We start from the raw sequence: 13509 nt of genomic DNA, 5'->3' as shown, positions 1-13509 counted from the left end.
TTGTTACTGGTCTTTTAAACACAACCGGTTGCTATGGGTTACTGCCCAGGTGCAAGTATACCTAGAGTTGCTAAATGAGCCCCAGGGTGATTCTCATCTAGTAGTTTGCATAGGTCATTTAGTATTTGTTGGAAAGTGTGTGTATGTGATTGGTATGAGAAGTGCAAGGTGTAGCCAAACAGAGGTAAAAGCACCAACACAACGTAGTAAAATTCCACCATATACAGATATGGGACCTATTATCCAGAATACTTTGGGTTTTCCAGATAAGGGATCTTCACACTACTAGAAAATCTTGTAAACATGAAATAAACCCAATAGGCTGGTTTTGCTTCCAATAAGGATTAATTATATCTTAGTTGGAATCAAGTACAAGCGACTGTTTTATTATTACACAGAAAAGGGAAATCTTTTTTAAAATTTGGATTATTTGTAGAAAATGGATTCTATGGGAGACGGCCTTTCCCGTAATTCTGAGCTTTCTGTATAACAGACCCCATACCTGTACATAAAATTAATTCAGAAACATTTGGCACCTCCCCACTGATTTAATCTATACTTCAGCTTTTAAGAGAAATGTGGAAAACTTCTAAAATCATATTAAAGAAAAAAAAACAATAACAGTAGTAGCCATTTTATTCTTGTTTCAAGCTTATGGAAAGGGGGGAAAGAAATTAAAGCACTGCCCAAATTAAAACAGAGGAAGCCGTAATAAATTGTCTTTTTTTATTGGAAAACAAATATACAACTTGGAATGGATTTGAGGCAAATTGTGCCATAAGCAGGTTTAAGGAAGGAAGTGGCTAAAAAAAAAAAAAAAAAAAAAAAAAAAGTAACTTTTTTTTTTCTCTAACTGGCAGAGAAACTCTGCAGCAGGGTGACAGTTTTGCAAAGCTCTCGCCAGTGAATGCAGTTAAGAAAATAAAGCATTGTGAGGGGTCCGTACACAGGTCTGGAGAAGGATTGGGGGGGGGGCATTGAGAAGAGGTGAAAAAAAATATAAATTGTGTACGAGACCTGGATTTACCAGTTTTGCATTAGTGCAACGTAAGTTCAATATTGTTAATGATCTGTAGTTTTTATAGAGTTGTTTACTCCACATTCCAACAAGCAGAATAGATACTTGGATTAAAAAAAAAAAACGAAATAAACCAAATAGGTGGGGGGAGGGAAGAAAAAAAAAATATGACAAGATGGGAAACATGGATGGAATTCTAAATTACTAAACATGCATTTTTTTTGACAGTAAGGGAACATTTTACAGATAAGTTACAAACAAATAAAGGCAGATAAACATCTTTGTACAAGAGATTTAAACACATTCTGTACACTCTTCACTTTGCTGTCATCATTTGTACAAACTCTGAAAGACAAAAAACAACGTGATGAGGCACCTCAAGAGCAGCCCACAATCAATCACAATCTGTATCTTGCAATTGTACAATTTTAACATCTTATATAAAAAGGTTTTACCTTCGTAGTTTACTTGGCCGTCACCATCAATATCTGCTTCCCTTATCATTTCGTCAACTTCTTCGTCTGTTAACTTCTCCCCGAGGTTTGTCATGACGTGACGTAATTCAGCAGCGCTGATGTAGCCGTTCCCATCCTAGATCAGAAGAGATCAGACAAGATCACATACAATGAGCAGTGATAAAACATTCCTGATCATCGTGCACAACACCACAATGGCTTCTCTACAGATTTCTTGCACACGTCCCATTGGAAAAACAAAATTCCTGCCCTCTCAGGGACAAAATAGCAACAGCAGAAATGCTTGATTCTGGTCAGATTGATAAATAGTGGATAAAAGTGACGAGTAATGCGGGATTAAATGAAATAGCAGTTTACTTATGTAGAATCGCAGACTCTGCAACTTTTGTTGCATTTATGGGGTCCAATGACAAGTCGGTTGCCCTATTCTGTGGCTACAGCACTTTAACTAATCTTGGCTCTTTTAGAGGAACCAGGTAGTCACTACCAACAAACAAGAGTCCCAGAAGGCAAGGGTAGTTAAAGGAGAACTATCACCACAATTTAATATAAGCTTCCTCATCCTGAAGAAAGAAACTTTCTAAATGCAACCAATTAAATATTCTGCATCGTTTCTGAAATAATCAAGTTTATCTTCACTATTCCTCTCTCAGCATCTGTTTCTCTTCATTCTGTCTTCATGCAGCAGTTGGGTGTCAGATATTCACTGACAGTTAGATCCAATATATCTTATAGGGGGGCTCCTTTTCCTAGAAGATGTATTAAGAGTTCACTCAAATAACTGATTCCAGTAATAACAAAATGTAACAAAACAACTGCCTTTTGCACAAATCCTGCATGTAGAGAGACATGATGTCTGGTGAGTTTAATAGAGTAAGCTCTAATACATCTTCTAGGCAAAAGGAGCCTCCCTATAAGATATATTGGATCTAACTGTCAGTGAATATCTGACACCCAACTGCTGCATGAAGAGAGAATGAAGAGAAACAGATGCTGAGAGAGGGATAGTGACGATAAACTTGATTTCAGAACCAGTACAGAATTAATTGTATTTAAAAAGTTTCTTATTTCAGTATGCGGACGCTTAAATTTTTATGATATTTTCCCCTTTAATGACAGACAGCAGTGGCAGTTTCAAGCCTCATGGGATACTGCTCTGCGGGCAGCAGAGAAAAAGGGGGTTATGCAGAGGAGGCAGACGAGTGCTTAAATATCTGGCCTACATCTGTATAGGAACAAGTCATTTTACTAGGAACACAATTAGTCAGTGGGGGGTCATTTATAAACACTGGGAAAATTTGCACCTGGGCAGTAACCCAAAGCAACCAATCAGTGATTAGCTTTTTCAAGTCGGCTGCAGGATGAACACAAAGCAACAGTTGGCACAGAACAAATGGTTAGTAACAATTGTGGCTTTGCCTTTCTATTTATCTGTCAGAAACAAAACCGCATACTTGGACGATCCCGTAGGAACTTCAGTGCCATAGACAAGCAAACGAAGTAAGTAGATTACTTTATACGAACAGAACTGGGTTAGTAGATTACTTTATACGAGCAGAACTGGGTTAGTCAACTACCTTATCAAAAACACGGAATGCTTCTCGGATTTCCTCTTCGCTGTCTGTGTCCTTCATTTTTCTAGCCATCATAGTAAGAAATTCAGGAAAGTCAATCGTTCCATTGCCTGCACAGAAGCAACAGTTTCATTATCTGGAGAAAGATTGATGTAGGAAGAAAAAGGATAAAATGGAGACAGAAAGGAAGGCCACGTACCATCAGCATCGACTTCATTGATCATATCCTGCAATTCTGCTTCCGTTGGGTTTTGTCCAAGCGACCTCATAACGGTGCCAAGTTCCTTTGTGGTGATGGTGCCGTCCCCATCCTTGTCGAATAATGAGAAGGCTTCTTTGAACTCTAAGGAGACAATCATTTTAGAATATTAAGCGGTGCCCAGAAGATACATTTATACCACTGAAAGGGTTATACGATTGTTTTAATGCTTTATGCACCCAGTGCCCCAAAGCTTCTACAGATATTACTGAATCAACGAGCACTTTTAGTTTTTCCTAAGAAACAAATGCCTCCCTGCAGGCGTATCTCCCGCAAGCTGACAGTTGAGGTTTGGCCTGACACAGTGGGTGACAGTCAGCAAGAAGAGACTGTAAATGGTACTGCCCAAAACTGAATTTTTTTTTGCTCTGTAAAGAGAAACCTTCCCTGCACCAAGGTATACACCCCCTCAAAATCAAATTAATCTAGTACCTAAAATAGAAGATATTAAATATTATTACAAATCTAAAGATTCCACTCAAATTTCAAGCCAATGGTTCAGCTTAAAGGAATAGTTCAGTGTAAAAATAAAAACTGGGTACATAAGATAGGATTTGCTAAATAAATAACATTTCTAATATAGTTAGCCAATATATAAAGGCTGGAGTGAGTGGATGTGTAACGTAATAGCCAGAACGCTACTTCCTGCTTTTCAGCTCTCTTGGTTTCCACTGATTGGTTACCAGGCAGTAACCAATGGGAGACTTGAGGGGTGGCCACACGGGTTATATCTGTTGCTTTTGAATCTGAGCTGAATACCGAGGATCAATTACAAACTCACTGAACAGTTATGTCCCATGTGGCCCCCCTTATAGTCACTGACTAACTCAGTTAGAGAGCTGAAAAGCAGGAAGTAGTGTTCTGTTCTACATCCAGTCATTTTTGGCTAACTATATTAGAATTTTTTTTTTATTTTGCACAGGCTATTTACCCAGTTTTTATACTGAAATGTTAAAGCTGAACATGAGAAGGCTAGCAAACAAGAACCAGTTCCAGTGCAGTCAGATAAGAAGAAGTCTTTGTGCACTCTAGAGTTTAATCAAGCCAAAGACACAACCTTGGCTGGTCCCTATGGAAGAACACATGGCTACACTATGCAGGGTCACAATGTTGAGCAAGGCTCAAGCAACGGGTCTCATTCACATGGCTGAAATAATCTCACCCTCTTACAGTTTATAGATACAAAGAATCCCCTTAGGACTAGTGAGGCCACAGAGAACATTGCAGATCATTTAGCTTTAAGACACAAACCTAAGATTTTAACACCAACAGTGCACATGGGAGGCAAGAAGTAGCATGCAACTACTGCTCAAATATGGCCGTCCTCCTGTAGCCCTCATTTCAAGCAATTTGAGAACTACTCTGCTCTATATAGTTTAGATTAGAAGTTAGACCATTTGATAATGTCCATGTAGATAAGCCAATAAGATGCTTCAATAACTACATCTGGCATAAAAAATGTCTACAGTTTGAGAAACTGTCAATTAGAATGAGTGTCAAAAGTCATAAATTTATTTGTATCCCCCTATTTGAATGTAAATTAGAATGCGAGATCGATCACATGGAAACAGTCCTGATTTGAATATTCGCCACCTAAAACCGGCAGAGTTCATGTACAAGTCAATGGCAGAGGTCCTCTGAGCTGATTTGTAGATGTTAATTGCCTTCCTTAAATTCAAGTTTTTTTTCTGGATAAAAAATTTGATTTGTAGGAATCGAATAGGATTCAAATTTTCGGGTCGGAGCCATTCAAATCTTTTCTTAAATAACCTCCCATTCAAATTGGGAGTATATTACAATTCAGAAAAAATATAATAATTCAGAATTCGACCTTTAATAAATGGACCTCCCCATGTATACAAACTGAAGGCCTCATCCATCTGAAGCCTCCAACCCAGGGTGTAGCCCATGCTTGCCCCCCCCCCGCCCATTTCAATCATTAAAAACAAGAAGAGTTGGAATTCAGTTCTGACACATTAAAAAGACCCATCAAGTGCACAGCAGATACTGGAGTTTGAGCAGCAAGATGCCCACTTGGGTCTCACCGTATTTGGTAGAAAGAGCAATTAGCGCAGCACTGGTTTTGAAATTAGGGTTTTAATAGGAATATTCCAATCAAAATAAGGAAACGAAGAATAAGACATTTTCCATACACAGAACATTCACTGGCCTTAAAGGTAAGACCCTAGGCGGAGGGAAGAAAAGCTTTGAGTTTTTGTTTGAGAAACCTAAACAACCCATGGAGGGGGTGACTCATGGATTAAGTGGGAGTCTTAGAATTAAGTTTCCAAAATTTACCTGCAATCTGCTCTTCTGTCAGTTGGTCAGCCTAAAAAGGAAGAGTGAAATTCACATAAGTGATCAATACAATACACAGTTTTAATCATTTAGCAGCATTTCTACAGAAATTAATGCACAGTTTTGCTTTATATAGTGCCGAAATACAGCCGAGGCCTTAATACCAGTCTATGCCATTTACAAAGTTGTCCCAGATGCTGGAATGGCTGTGAAGAAGACTAAGGGAAATGTAAGAAACGGATACACATCTTCTCCAAACACAAAAGCCAAGTTATGAACTTACAGCTGGATTTGAAACTGGCCACTTAGCACCAGTATCCTAAATCCATGGACAAAAAAATAAAATTACAAGCCTGCCACAACACAAACAAGTTATCTGCAGAATCTGGCATGGATCCACTGTAGAACTATAGATAACTGGCCAAGTAGTAATATGACTATGGTAGAACCAGAGCAAGTTATTCCTTGTAAGATCCACTAGTTTGGAGAGTGGAGCCTTATTTGGCCAATAAGCAGCTGGACCCTGTAGTCCCAGGCAAACAATCAGATCATAATTGGGGCATACAGAGAATGGCCAGGAGAAGACTACATCAACACCATGATTGAACAACTCGCCCAATTAAAATTGGCCATATTTTAATTAGACAGGACTTTCCAAGGGCCCCATACAAGCGGTATTAAACTGCCAACTCAAACTGATCAGCAGTTTTTATTGGCCCAACAATTTGTCATTTACATTGCAGTGCTACTGAGAGCCCAGGCATCTAAGCGTTACAAGACCAAGGCCACCGACTGAACACTAGGGGGCAGATTTATTATGGGTCAAATTGAAAAGTCTAGTTTTTATGGTCAAAACTGGAATTGTGAATTATCCAAACTCTATTCGAATTTCAAGATTTACAAACTCTGGCCCTTTATAAATTCAAACTGGACTATTCGCCACCTAAAAAAAACCCAAAAAAAAAAAACTCCAATGAATTCGAAATTCAACCTTTAATAAATGGGCCTCTTGTCTGTTAATAGAAGATATGCTAGACATGTAAAGTTGCATGCCACCCAAGCTGCCAATGGAGACTATAACAAGCTGAATGCCAGGGTTGCAGGTGATGTGACACTTAATGCTTCAGACAATTTCATTTAAAGAGAATATCAGTAAGGCCCCATCTAGCTTTTGGAAAAAAAGTGGAGCGAGCACATGCTGTGACCAAATCCCACCAAGAACTACAAGCGAGTTTCCACAGAAGGTACCAGTGTTTAATGAGGGCACATTGTAGGAGAAACTGCCAGTTTCTATTCAATACTACAGAAGGCAAACCCCGTGTTTGGAACAGTCAATATATGTTGGGGCCACCTCTAAGAAAGTCCTCTCAGTTTATGAAGAATAGTAAAGGCCAAGGACAGTTATAAGGAGAGGAGTAGAATACAAGCACTAGAAACAAACCCAAGCATGGCACTATTTGAATGTTGCTTGGTACACTGGTAGGCGGCCAAGTCCAACTATGGACGACATTTAGCTCATCAAGAGAAGGTTTTAAAGCAGAAGCAGGTCTGGAAGGCCAACTGATCATGAGGAGTCTGACAGAGCCACCCACATAGACAGTCTGCACCATATAATGTCAGTGTCAATCACTACAAGACCTGCAGCCAATGTTTTTTCTAGCAGAAAATGCTAAAAGTCATCTCATCTGGTGGCAGCATTTCTCAAATACTGTTGAAAGCAACACTAATTACCTTTTTATCCACGATCAGATATTTTAAAGAGGTCTATGGAGACACTTTGCTCCAAGACATGATTTAAAAAGGGGAAAGGAAGCCAGTCAATGACAGGTGAATTTGTAGCAACACCATTTTCCACCGATGTATCTGAAAGTTCAACTTTTATGGGCTTGTGATTTGAATGGCATGACCTTGGTGTTAGTCCAGGAGCATTATATTTTATTCTTTATGTTACATCGCAGGCTGCATATATACACACAGCGGATGTAGAGAGCTGAACCAAGATTATCAGGGTCGCTCGTTCAACTGTTCCTGGGAATTTTAGAGGCCGACCTCTCCTGGAGGCAAGTAATATAGCATGATACTGTTCTAGCACCAGCCTATTCCACAGGCTGAATACGGATAGGTCGGTATGAGTATAATATTTATATATATCTATTTATGTACACTGGGGTTTATATGGAGGGGTTGAACTTTATGGACTTTGGCATTTCTTCAAACCAACTTATGTTAACAATTTGGCCGCACGTCGTCTTTGAAGAAGTTATATTTCTGAGGTTCTTGAAAGTTCTCACCATAGCATACCTGTAGGATAAAGCATCAGCTGACCGAGGAAGAGTCCACAGAGCCTAATAAGCCAATTTCCAGCACAAAAAGTCTGCAGAGGGGGGGGATCGGATTATATTACCTCACTCCATTAAACCGGGTAAGTTTCACACATGTGATCCAGTGATCTTATTTAAGTGCCATTTAATGGGTTATACGACTCGAAGCTTCTAGTTCCAACAATAAAGTGCAATATACAGGTGGCTCTGCTAAAATAGAACTGCTTACATTAACAACAGAATTTCATTCTTAGCAAAACATGATATAGGGCCACACAGAGCATTCCATTCAGAAAACTGATAAGAAATTCAAAGGTACATTGTAGCCACCAAATCTAATTTTCCAGCAGTGAAACGTGCCATTGACGTGAAAGCTAGATTTATTAAAGATCTTCAAACTAGCCCTGCAGATTGGCATGAAGAAGGTGGGGTGCAACATTGAAGCACTGACCACAGTAACATTAAATTAACCCTCAGGCTTCTTTCTTTTCAAACCTTCTATCCATCTCCAATCTTTCCAAACAGCAGCCTGGTCACTATGGAATGCAAGTCCCACCAACTAGATAGATGAAGATCCAAGCTGCTACTGATAAAACCACACAAACCCCAAATTAAAATTGGATATGAATACTAAAAGTTAGTTTTAAGACCAGAAACCTCCACGCCCTAGTCTCCCCCAGAAGCCTTTTATTTCAGACCATAATTCTTGCCTTCATCACAAGGATGCAGAGGGCGCCCCCATAGAGTACTGACAAACAGCTGAGCAATTCTGGGATTGGACAAAGGCATTGAAAAGTGAACTGGCAGTTAACCAATCCCAGCACAGCTCAGTTGCTCGTCAGGGGGGCAAGGGGGCGCTCCTACAAATATAAGAATTTTGTGAGAGAAGGAAAAAATACACAACTGGAATCTAGTGGAGATACAACAAGCCAGAGGTAAGAAGATAGGAAAGGTGGGTAGTAAAAGGAGCAGGCAGAGAGGGAATGAGAAAAGATGAAGAAAACACGAAAAATTAAAAGGGAATAAGTAGGTGTACGGTTAAAAGAGAAACGGAGAAGTATGAAATAAGTAGACGATGAATAAGAATAGGATAAAAAAAAAAGGGAAATGGGCACAGAAAGCAGAGAACGAGCGAGTGAATGGGGGTCAGGAGGAAGAGAAAGACAATATTAAATGACAAGGTAATCTATATTCACTGGGCACACACATTTGTTAGAGAAAAACTCCTGGTGATTAATGACCACTAGCTTTTAATTCTGGGTCATGGACAGCCACATGGAACACTGGGAACCGACAAAGCCCGCGCAGGGAGTATACTTGGGTTGGCATCAGCTAAGGGGTCAAGGTAAGGAACTAATCAATGAGGGGTACCCAACAAACTGCCCCCAGTGACTTACACTTTCCTTGTCCAATACAGTGGAAATGTAACTCCATTATTTATATAATGGCCATGCAATGTGCAATAAAACCAAGCAAAATCAAGCTTATACGACTGTTTCAACAGCCTGCCAGGCAAATATCTGAGCAGGTCTAAAAATCCCTTTGGGCCAAGACCACATTGGGACATTGATATGGTCCACCTCGGATGAGCTTGCATAGGTCCATATTATCCAGTTGTTGGTGCCTACGACTGACTCGATCAACCTGATTTGGTTTCATGAGCGGCCAAACTAGGCAGAGAGTTTGCCCAATGAGTGGATCTACTGATGTATGGCCACCGTTAACTAGAAATTATACATGGGGCAAGCAACCTTTGGGTTATCCATACAAATGACCCCCCCCCATTGACAAATAACGTGGTCACATGTGGAGCAGCCAAACTACTTTGGGGCCAATGGGCAGAATAATCAAATCTGCCACATTGGGGGGAGGGGCTGAAATTCTTCACTTCCTCATATGCCACTGGACACACCTACAAGGTGGACTGACCAATAGTTTGACAACTGGGAGCCTAAGCGAGTCAACCTCAGAGGGTTTAATGTTCACGTTGGGCCCAATATGCTCCTCAGACTAGACTTGTGTAATCAGAGGTGGTTCTCCTTTCTGAAGAATTTCTAACCCGCTTAAACCCAAGCTAGAGATACATTAGAATGTCAATACAGCACATTATGCTCCCTAAAAAGCCTTAACCTTAGAAGTCACATGGCAAAGCAATAATATATTGGTCGTTTAGCATGTTACTACTTATAACACTTAAATTTTGCTTTTCTAGGGGGTGAACCACTACCAACCTCAAAACGAGGCCCACTCAACCAAAGCATTCTAATAAAGCTAATGTGATGTAGATTATTGCAATTTAAACACAATTTAGGGCATACAATCTACATCTCTAGTAACCTCATCAAGATCAAAAAGCAGATAAAGCAGCAGCAGCAGATGAAGCAAAGTGGCTCCTCTTCACCTCCCTCTGTCCCCACCACTCTGGCTACTGGGCCACTCGTACATTATCCAAACGCTCAACCTGCCCGTTTATTAGTTGGGCACCAATAAGTACCTGCCAGTTTATTAAGTCAAGTTTCAATTCTGCAACACCAAGTCGAAAGCATGACCCTTACTGCTGATTTATCTACAGCCTGTAGAAGTTACGTGATCCGGTCCCAAGAACACCAGAAGTCAAACGGGATTAAAATTCTACATAAAGTATTTAGTCTAGTAACATTAAACAAGGCTATTGGGTTAAAAACAATGTCAAAAGCAAAATATGTCTTCTAAATCCTTCAGATAGGGGACTATTTGCAGATGCCATGTACCATAGGAGCATCCATCAAAGGTTACTTAAGGTAAAGAGCATCCGAAGCCAGAACTTGAACCAGTTCTCTCAACCTTAAGGCGTATTAAAAGCCACTGGCCAAAACCTAAAGCTTAAACACAAATTTGTGAATATTCTTGGGGAATGTAGCAGGTTTCTGGTTAGCCATGTTCCAAAACCACTTGGAGAAGACTCATTTGTGCAGATGTTCATGGCCAACTGGAACTTTTAGCCAGCAGCACATTCCAGTGTTTCAGGCCAAAGACTGACCACTGCCTGCATTAGCTAATCTGGGATATTTAGCAAAGAACATACTTGGGGTTATGGACGTTACGGTAAATGGGGCACATTAGTGAATGAAACGCTGGAGAGAACCAAGTAAGCCTAGCTTTGTCTACATGTATTACAATGTTCTGATGTGCAACGTACAAAGCTTAAGAGTTGCACATCAGAGCTCTCGAGTCGGACACTTCCTACCGGAAAATGCAGCACAATGCAACTGGACCCACCCTAAAAACAGGAGGAGACAAACTGCAGCCACCAATAATAGGGGGGGGACCTAACACACACTCCCAACGTTTACTTGTCAGCGCTTTGTGGCCTCTCCCAGTTTAATTATTACCAGGGGCGAGACTACGAGGGAGCAGGGCGTAGGTAATCACAAACCGATAACATTGCTCCTGTTGTCACTCATTACTCTTAATTATATCCATGCAACCACACGGAACGAGAAGGATCAATGATGTCACATGGGATCAGTAGGCTGCCATCTCCATTCAGGGGAGGTGCTGGCAAACTGCAACTCCCAGGGCTAACATAGCAGTGAACTTATTATAGGGGGCAGGAGTCAGCACTAACTGGAAGAGCCACATGCTGAAATGCCCTAAAATAAAGTGATACCTGTCAGCCGGTTGCAGAGCAGTGAGACAGTCTAAAGCACGGCAGAGAAGTAGGTTGCGGAGCAGTGAGACAGTCTCAAGCACGGCAGAGAAGGAGGTTGCGGAGCAGAGAGACAGTCTCAAGCACGGCAGAGAAGGAGGTTGCGGAGCAGTGAGACAGTCTCAAGCACTGCAGAGGGAAGGAGAATTGATGGCCACGTCCCTCACGCCAGGCAATTATTTGTTAAGCACAGCCAGGACTGACCTAGTTTCCCCAACCTGGTTATGTTCCTTATCCAGGCAACGAGCTTGTCAGGGGTGTGGGAAGCTGTACCCTGCAGCAATGCAGCCCTCGCACCACCAATACGATGTCAGAATACTCCGGCAGCTCCAGCGCATCATTAGCAACGCAGCTTCAGCCTCAGTATGCGCCATGTACAGAATCACACAGATTCCACAAATGGTCCCTGCCTCTTTACTTACAGATTTCGGCCAATCTTATGTGCCAAGTACAGCTAACCCAATACCCTAACAAAGATCTGAACATATATACAGATCATTATGGAAATAATGGCACTTGGCCTTTAATTGGGGGGATCCTGCTGTTTCTGTCCCACGTTTGTGCCCTCGCTGTTCTATATGAATTATTGTGCCTCTCCCTATTCAGCACATTGCTAAGTGAGGAGGGGCAGCAGTACCATCCTGACATGCCCTCGGGAATCAAACAGAACAGCCCTGCACCCATCATTATCATAACGACCGACCTGTGGCTAACTGCCAGCTTCTCCAAAATGCCACACACACTTAAACAGCAACTCATCGGTCATCCTCCGATTCGGCTAAGATACCGTCGGCTGCATGGAACCCCCACCCCGGGGTCCAACAGAGAATTGTGGGAGCAGATGACAGCAGCAGGTACAAACATAAGACCCAATAGAACAGGCAGTGATCTACGCGCAGCCTGGAGAATGGGAAGACCCTCACTAGCGACAAGGGGGCAGTTATATGGCAAAATGACCAACTGTCAACTACAGGTCCCAGCAGCGTCCAAACTCCTTCTCAGCCAGAGATGGAAATGTCTCAGTCCAGAGGGACAGGCTGAAGCCAGGGGCACAAGTGTGGGACACAGGGACAAGCACGTCCAGCTGTTTAACTACAACTCCCATCATCCCCTGAGAGGCTGCTGAGAGTTACAGTTAAACAGCCAGAAATTACGCAGGTTCCTGATTTCTGCACCGACATTATATTCCTGTCCCCATTGGCCAAATAAGCCTCCCCCTGAGGCATCCATACAGCGCCTAAAGCATCATTTAGCGCCTGAGGTAACTTTTAGCGCCTAAACATCATTTAGCGCCTCAATATAGCGCCTGAGGCAACTAGTAGCGCCTGACAGCTTAAAACAACAAGTAATAGCAAATGCCAAAGGTTTAGCCCCATGTAAACTTCCAGCCTGCCCGACCCCGACCCCCGCGCATTAGTTGTGACTGGGCGCGCAATTCCCATTCATTGGGAAGATAAATGCGCAGCAGCCCCGCGGAATGAGAAAGGCGCGCAGCTGTCAAAAAGCTCCAGCACATCTCTGTCCTCGGCTGCCAGCGAGCTAAGCCGCCCGTTACTCACCATTTCGGAATAGTCGCGTTAGTATAATCGAGAAGCTCTGACCAGGCGCGCACAATCTCTCTCCAACGCAACCTAAACCCTCACAGGCTCGGCTCGGACTAATTTCCAACCGCCGCCGCCGCTCTTCATAAACACATCCCTCCGCCCGGTATTCCTCCGCTAGACGTGGTGGCCACGCCCCCGTCAAGTGAGCAATGGCGCGGCGGTACCGCTTAGTTCTTTCTACGCCCACTTTCTGCCGGTTTTAGGGCTAGTAGGAAGCGTAGGAGCCGCGCAAAGGTTTAAAAGGATTCCAGTACCCCGGTACTCGCGGCGG

General features: G+C 42.1%; 1 protein-coding gene across 1 annotated transcript; it reads right to left on the bottom strand.

The window, feature by feature from the left end:
* Nucleotides 1-714: 714 nt before the first annotated feature.
* On the bottom strand, nucleotides 715-13284 carry calm2.L (calmodulin 2 (phosphorylase kinase, delta) homeolog L). Its single transcript, NM_001090556.1, is given in 6 exon segments — nucleotides 715-1363; nucleotides 1474-1609; nucleotides 3072-3178; nucleotides 3268-3411; nucleotides 5626-5656; nucleotides 13194-13284. Coding segments are annotated over 6 exon segments (450 nt in total). The 5' UTR covers nucleotides 13197-13284; the 3' UTR covers nucleotides 715-1334.
* Nucleotides 13285-13509: the final 225 nt, after the last annotated feature.

The sequence above is a fragment of the Xenopus laevis genome, chromosome 5L (assembly GCF_017654675.1).
Source record: "Xenopus laevis strain J_2021 chromosome 5L, Xenopus_laevis_v10.1, whole genome shotgun sequence".
Classification (NCBI taxonomy): Eukaryota; Metazoa; Chordata; class Amphibia; order Anura; family Pipidae; genus Xenopus; species Xenopus laevis.
Note: the sequence above shows the minus strand (reverse complement) of the source record. Positions and strands in the feature narration are given on the sequence as shown.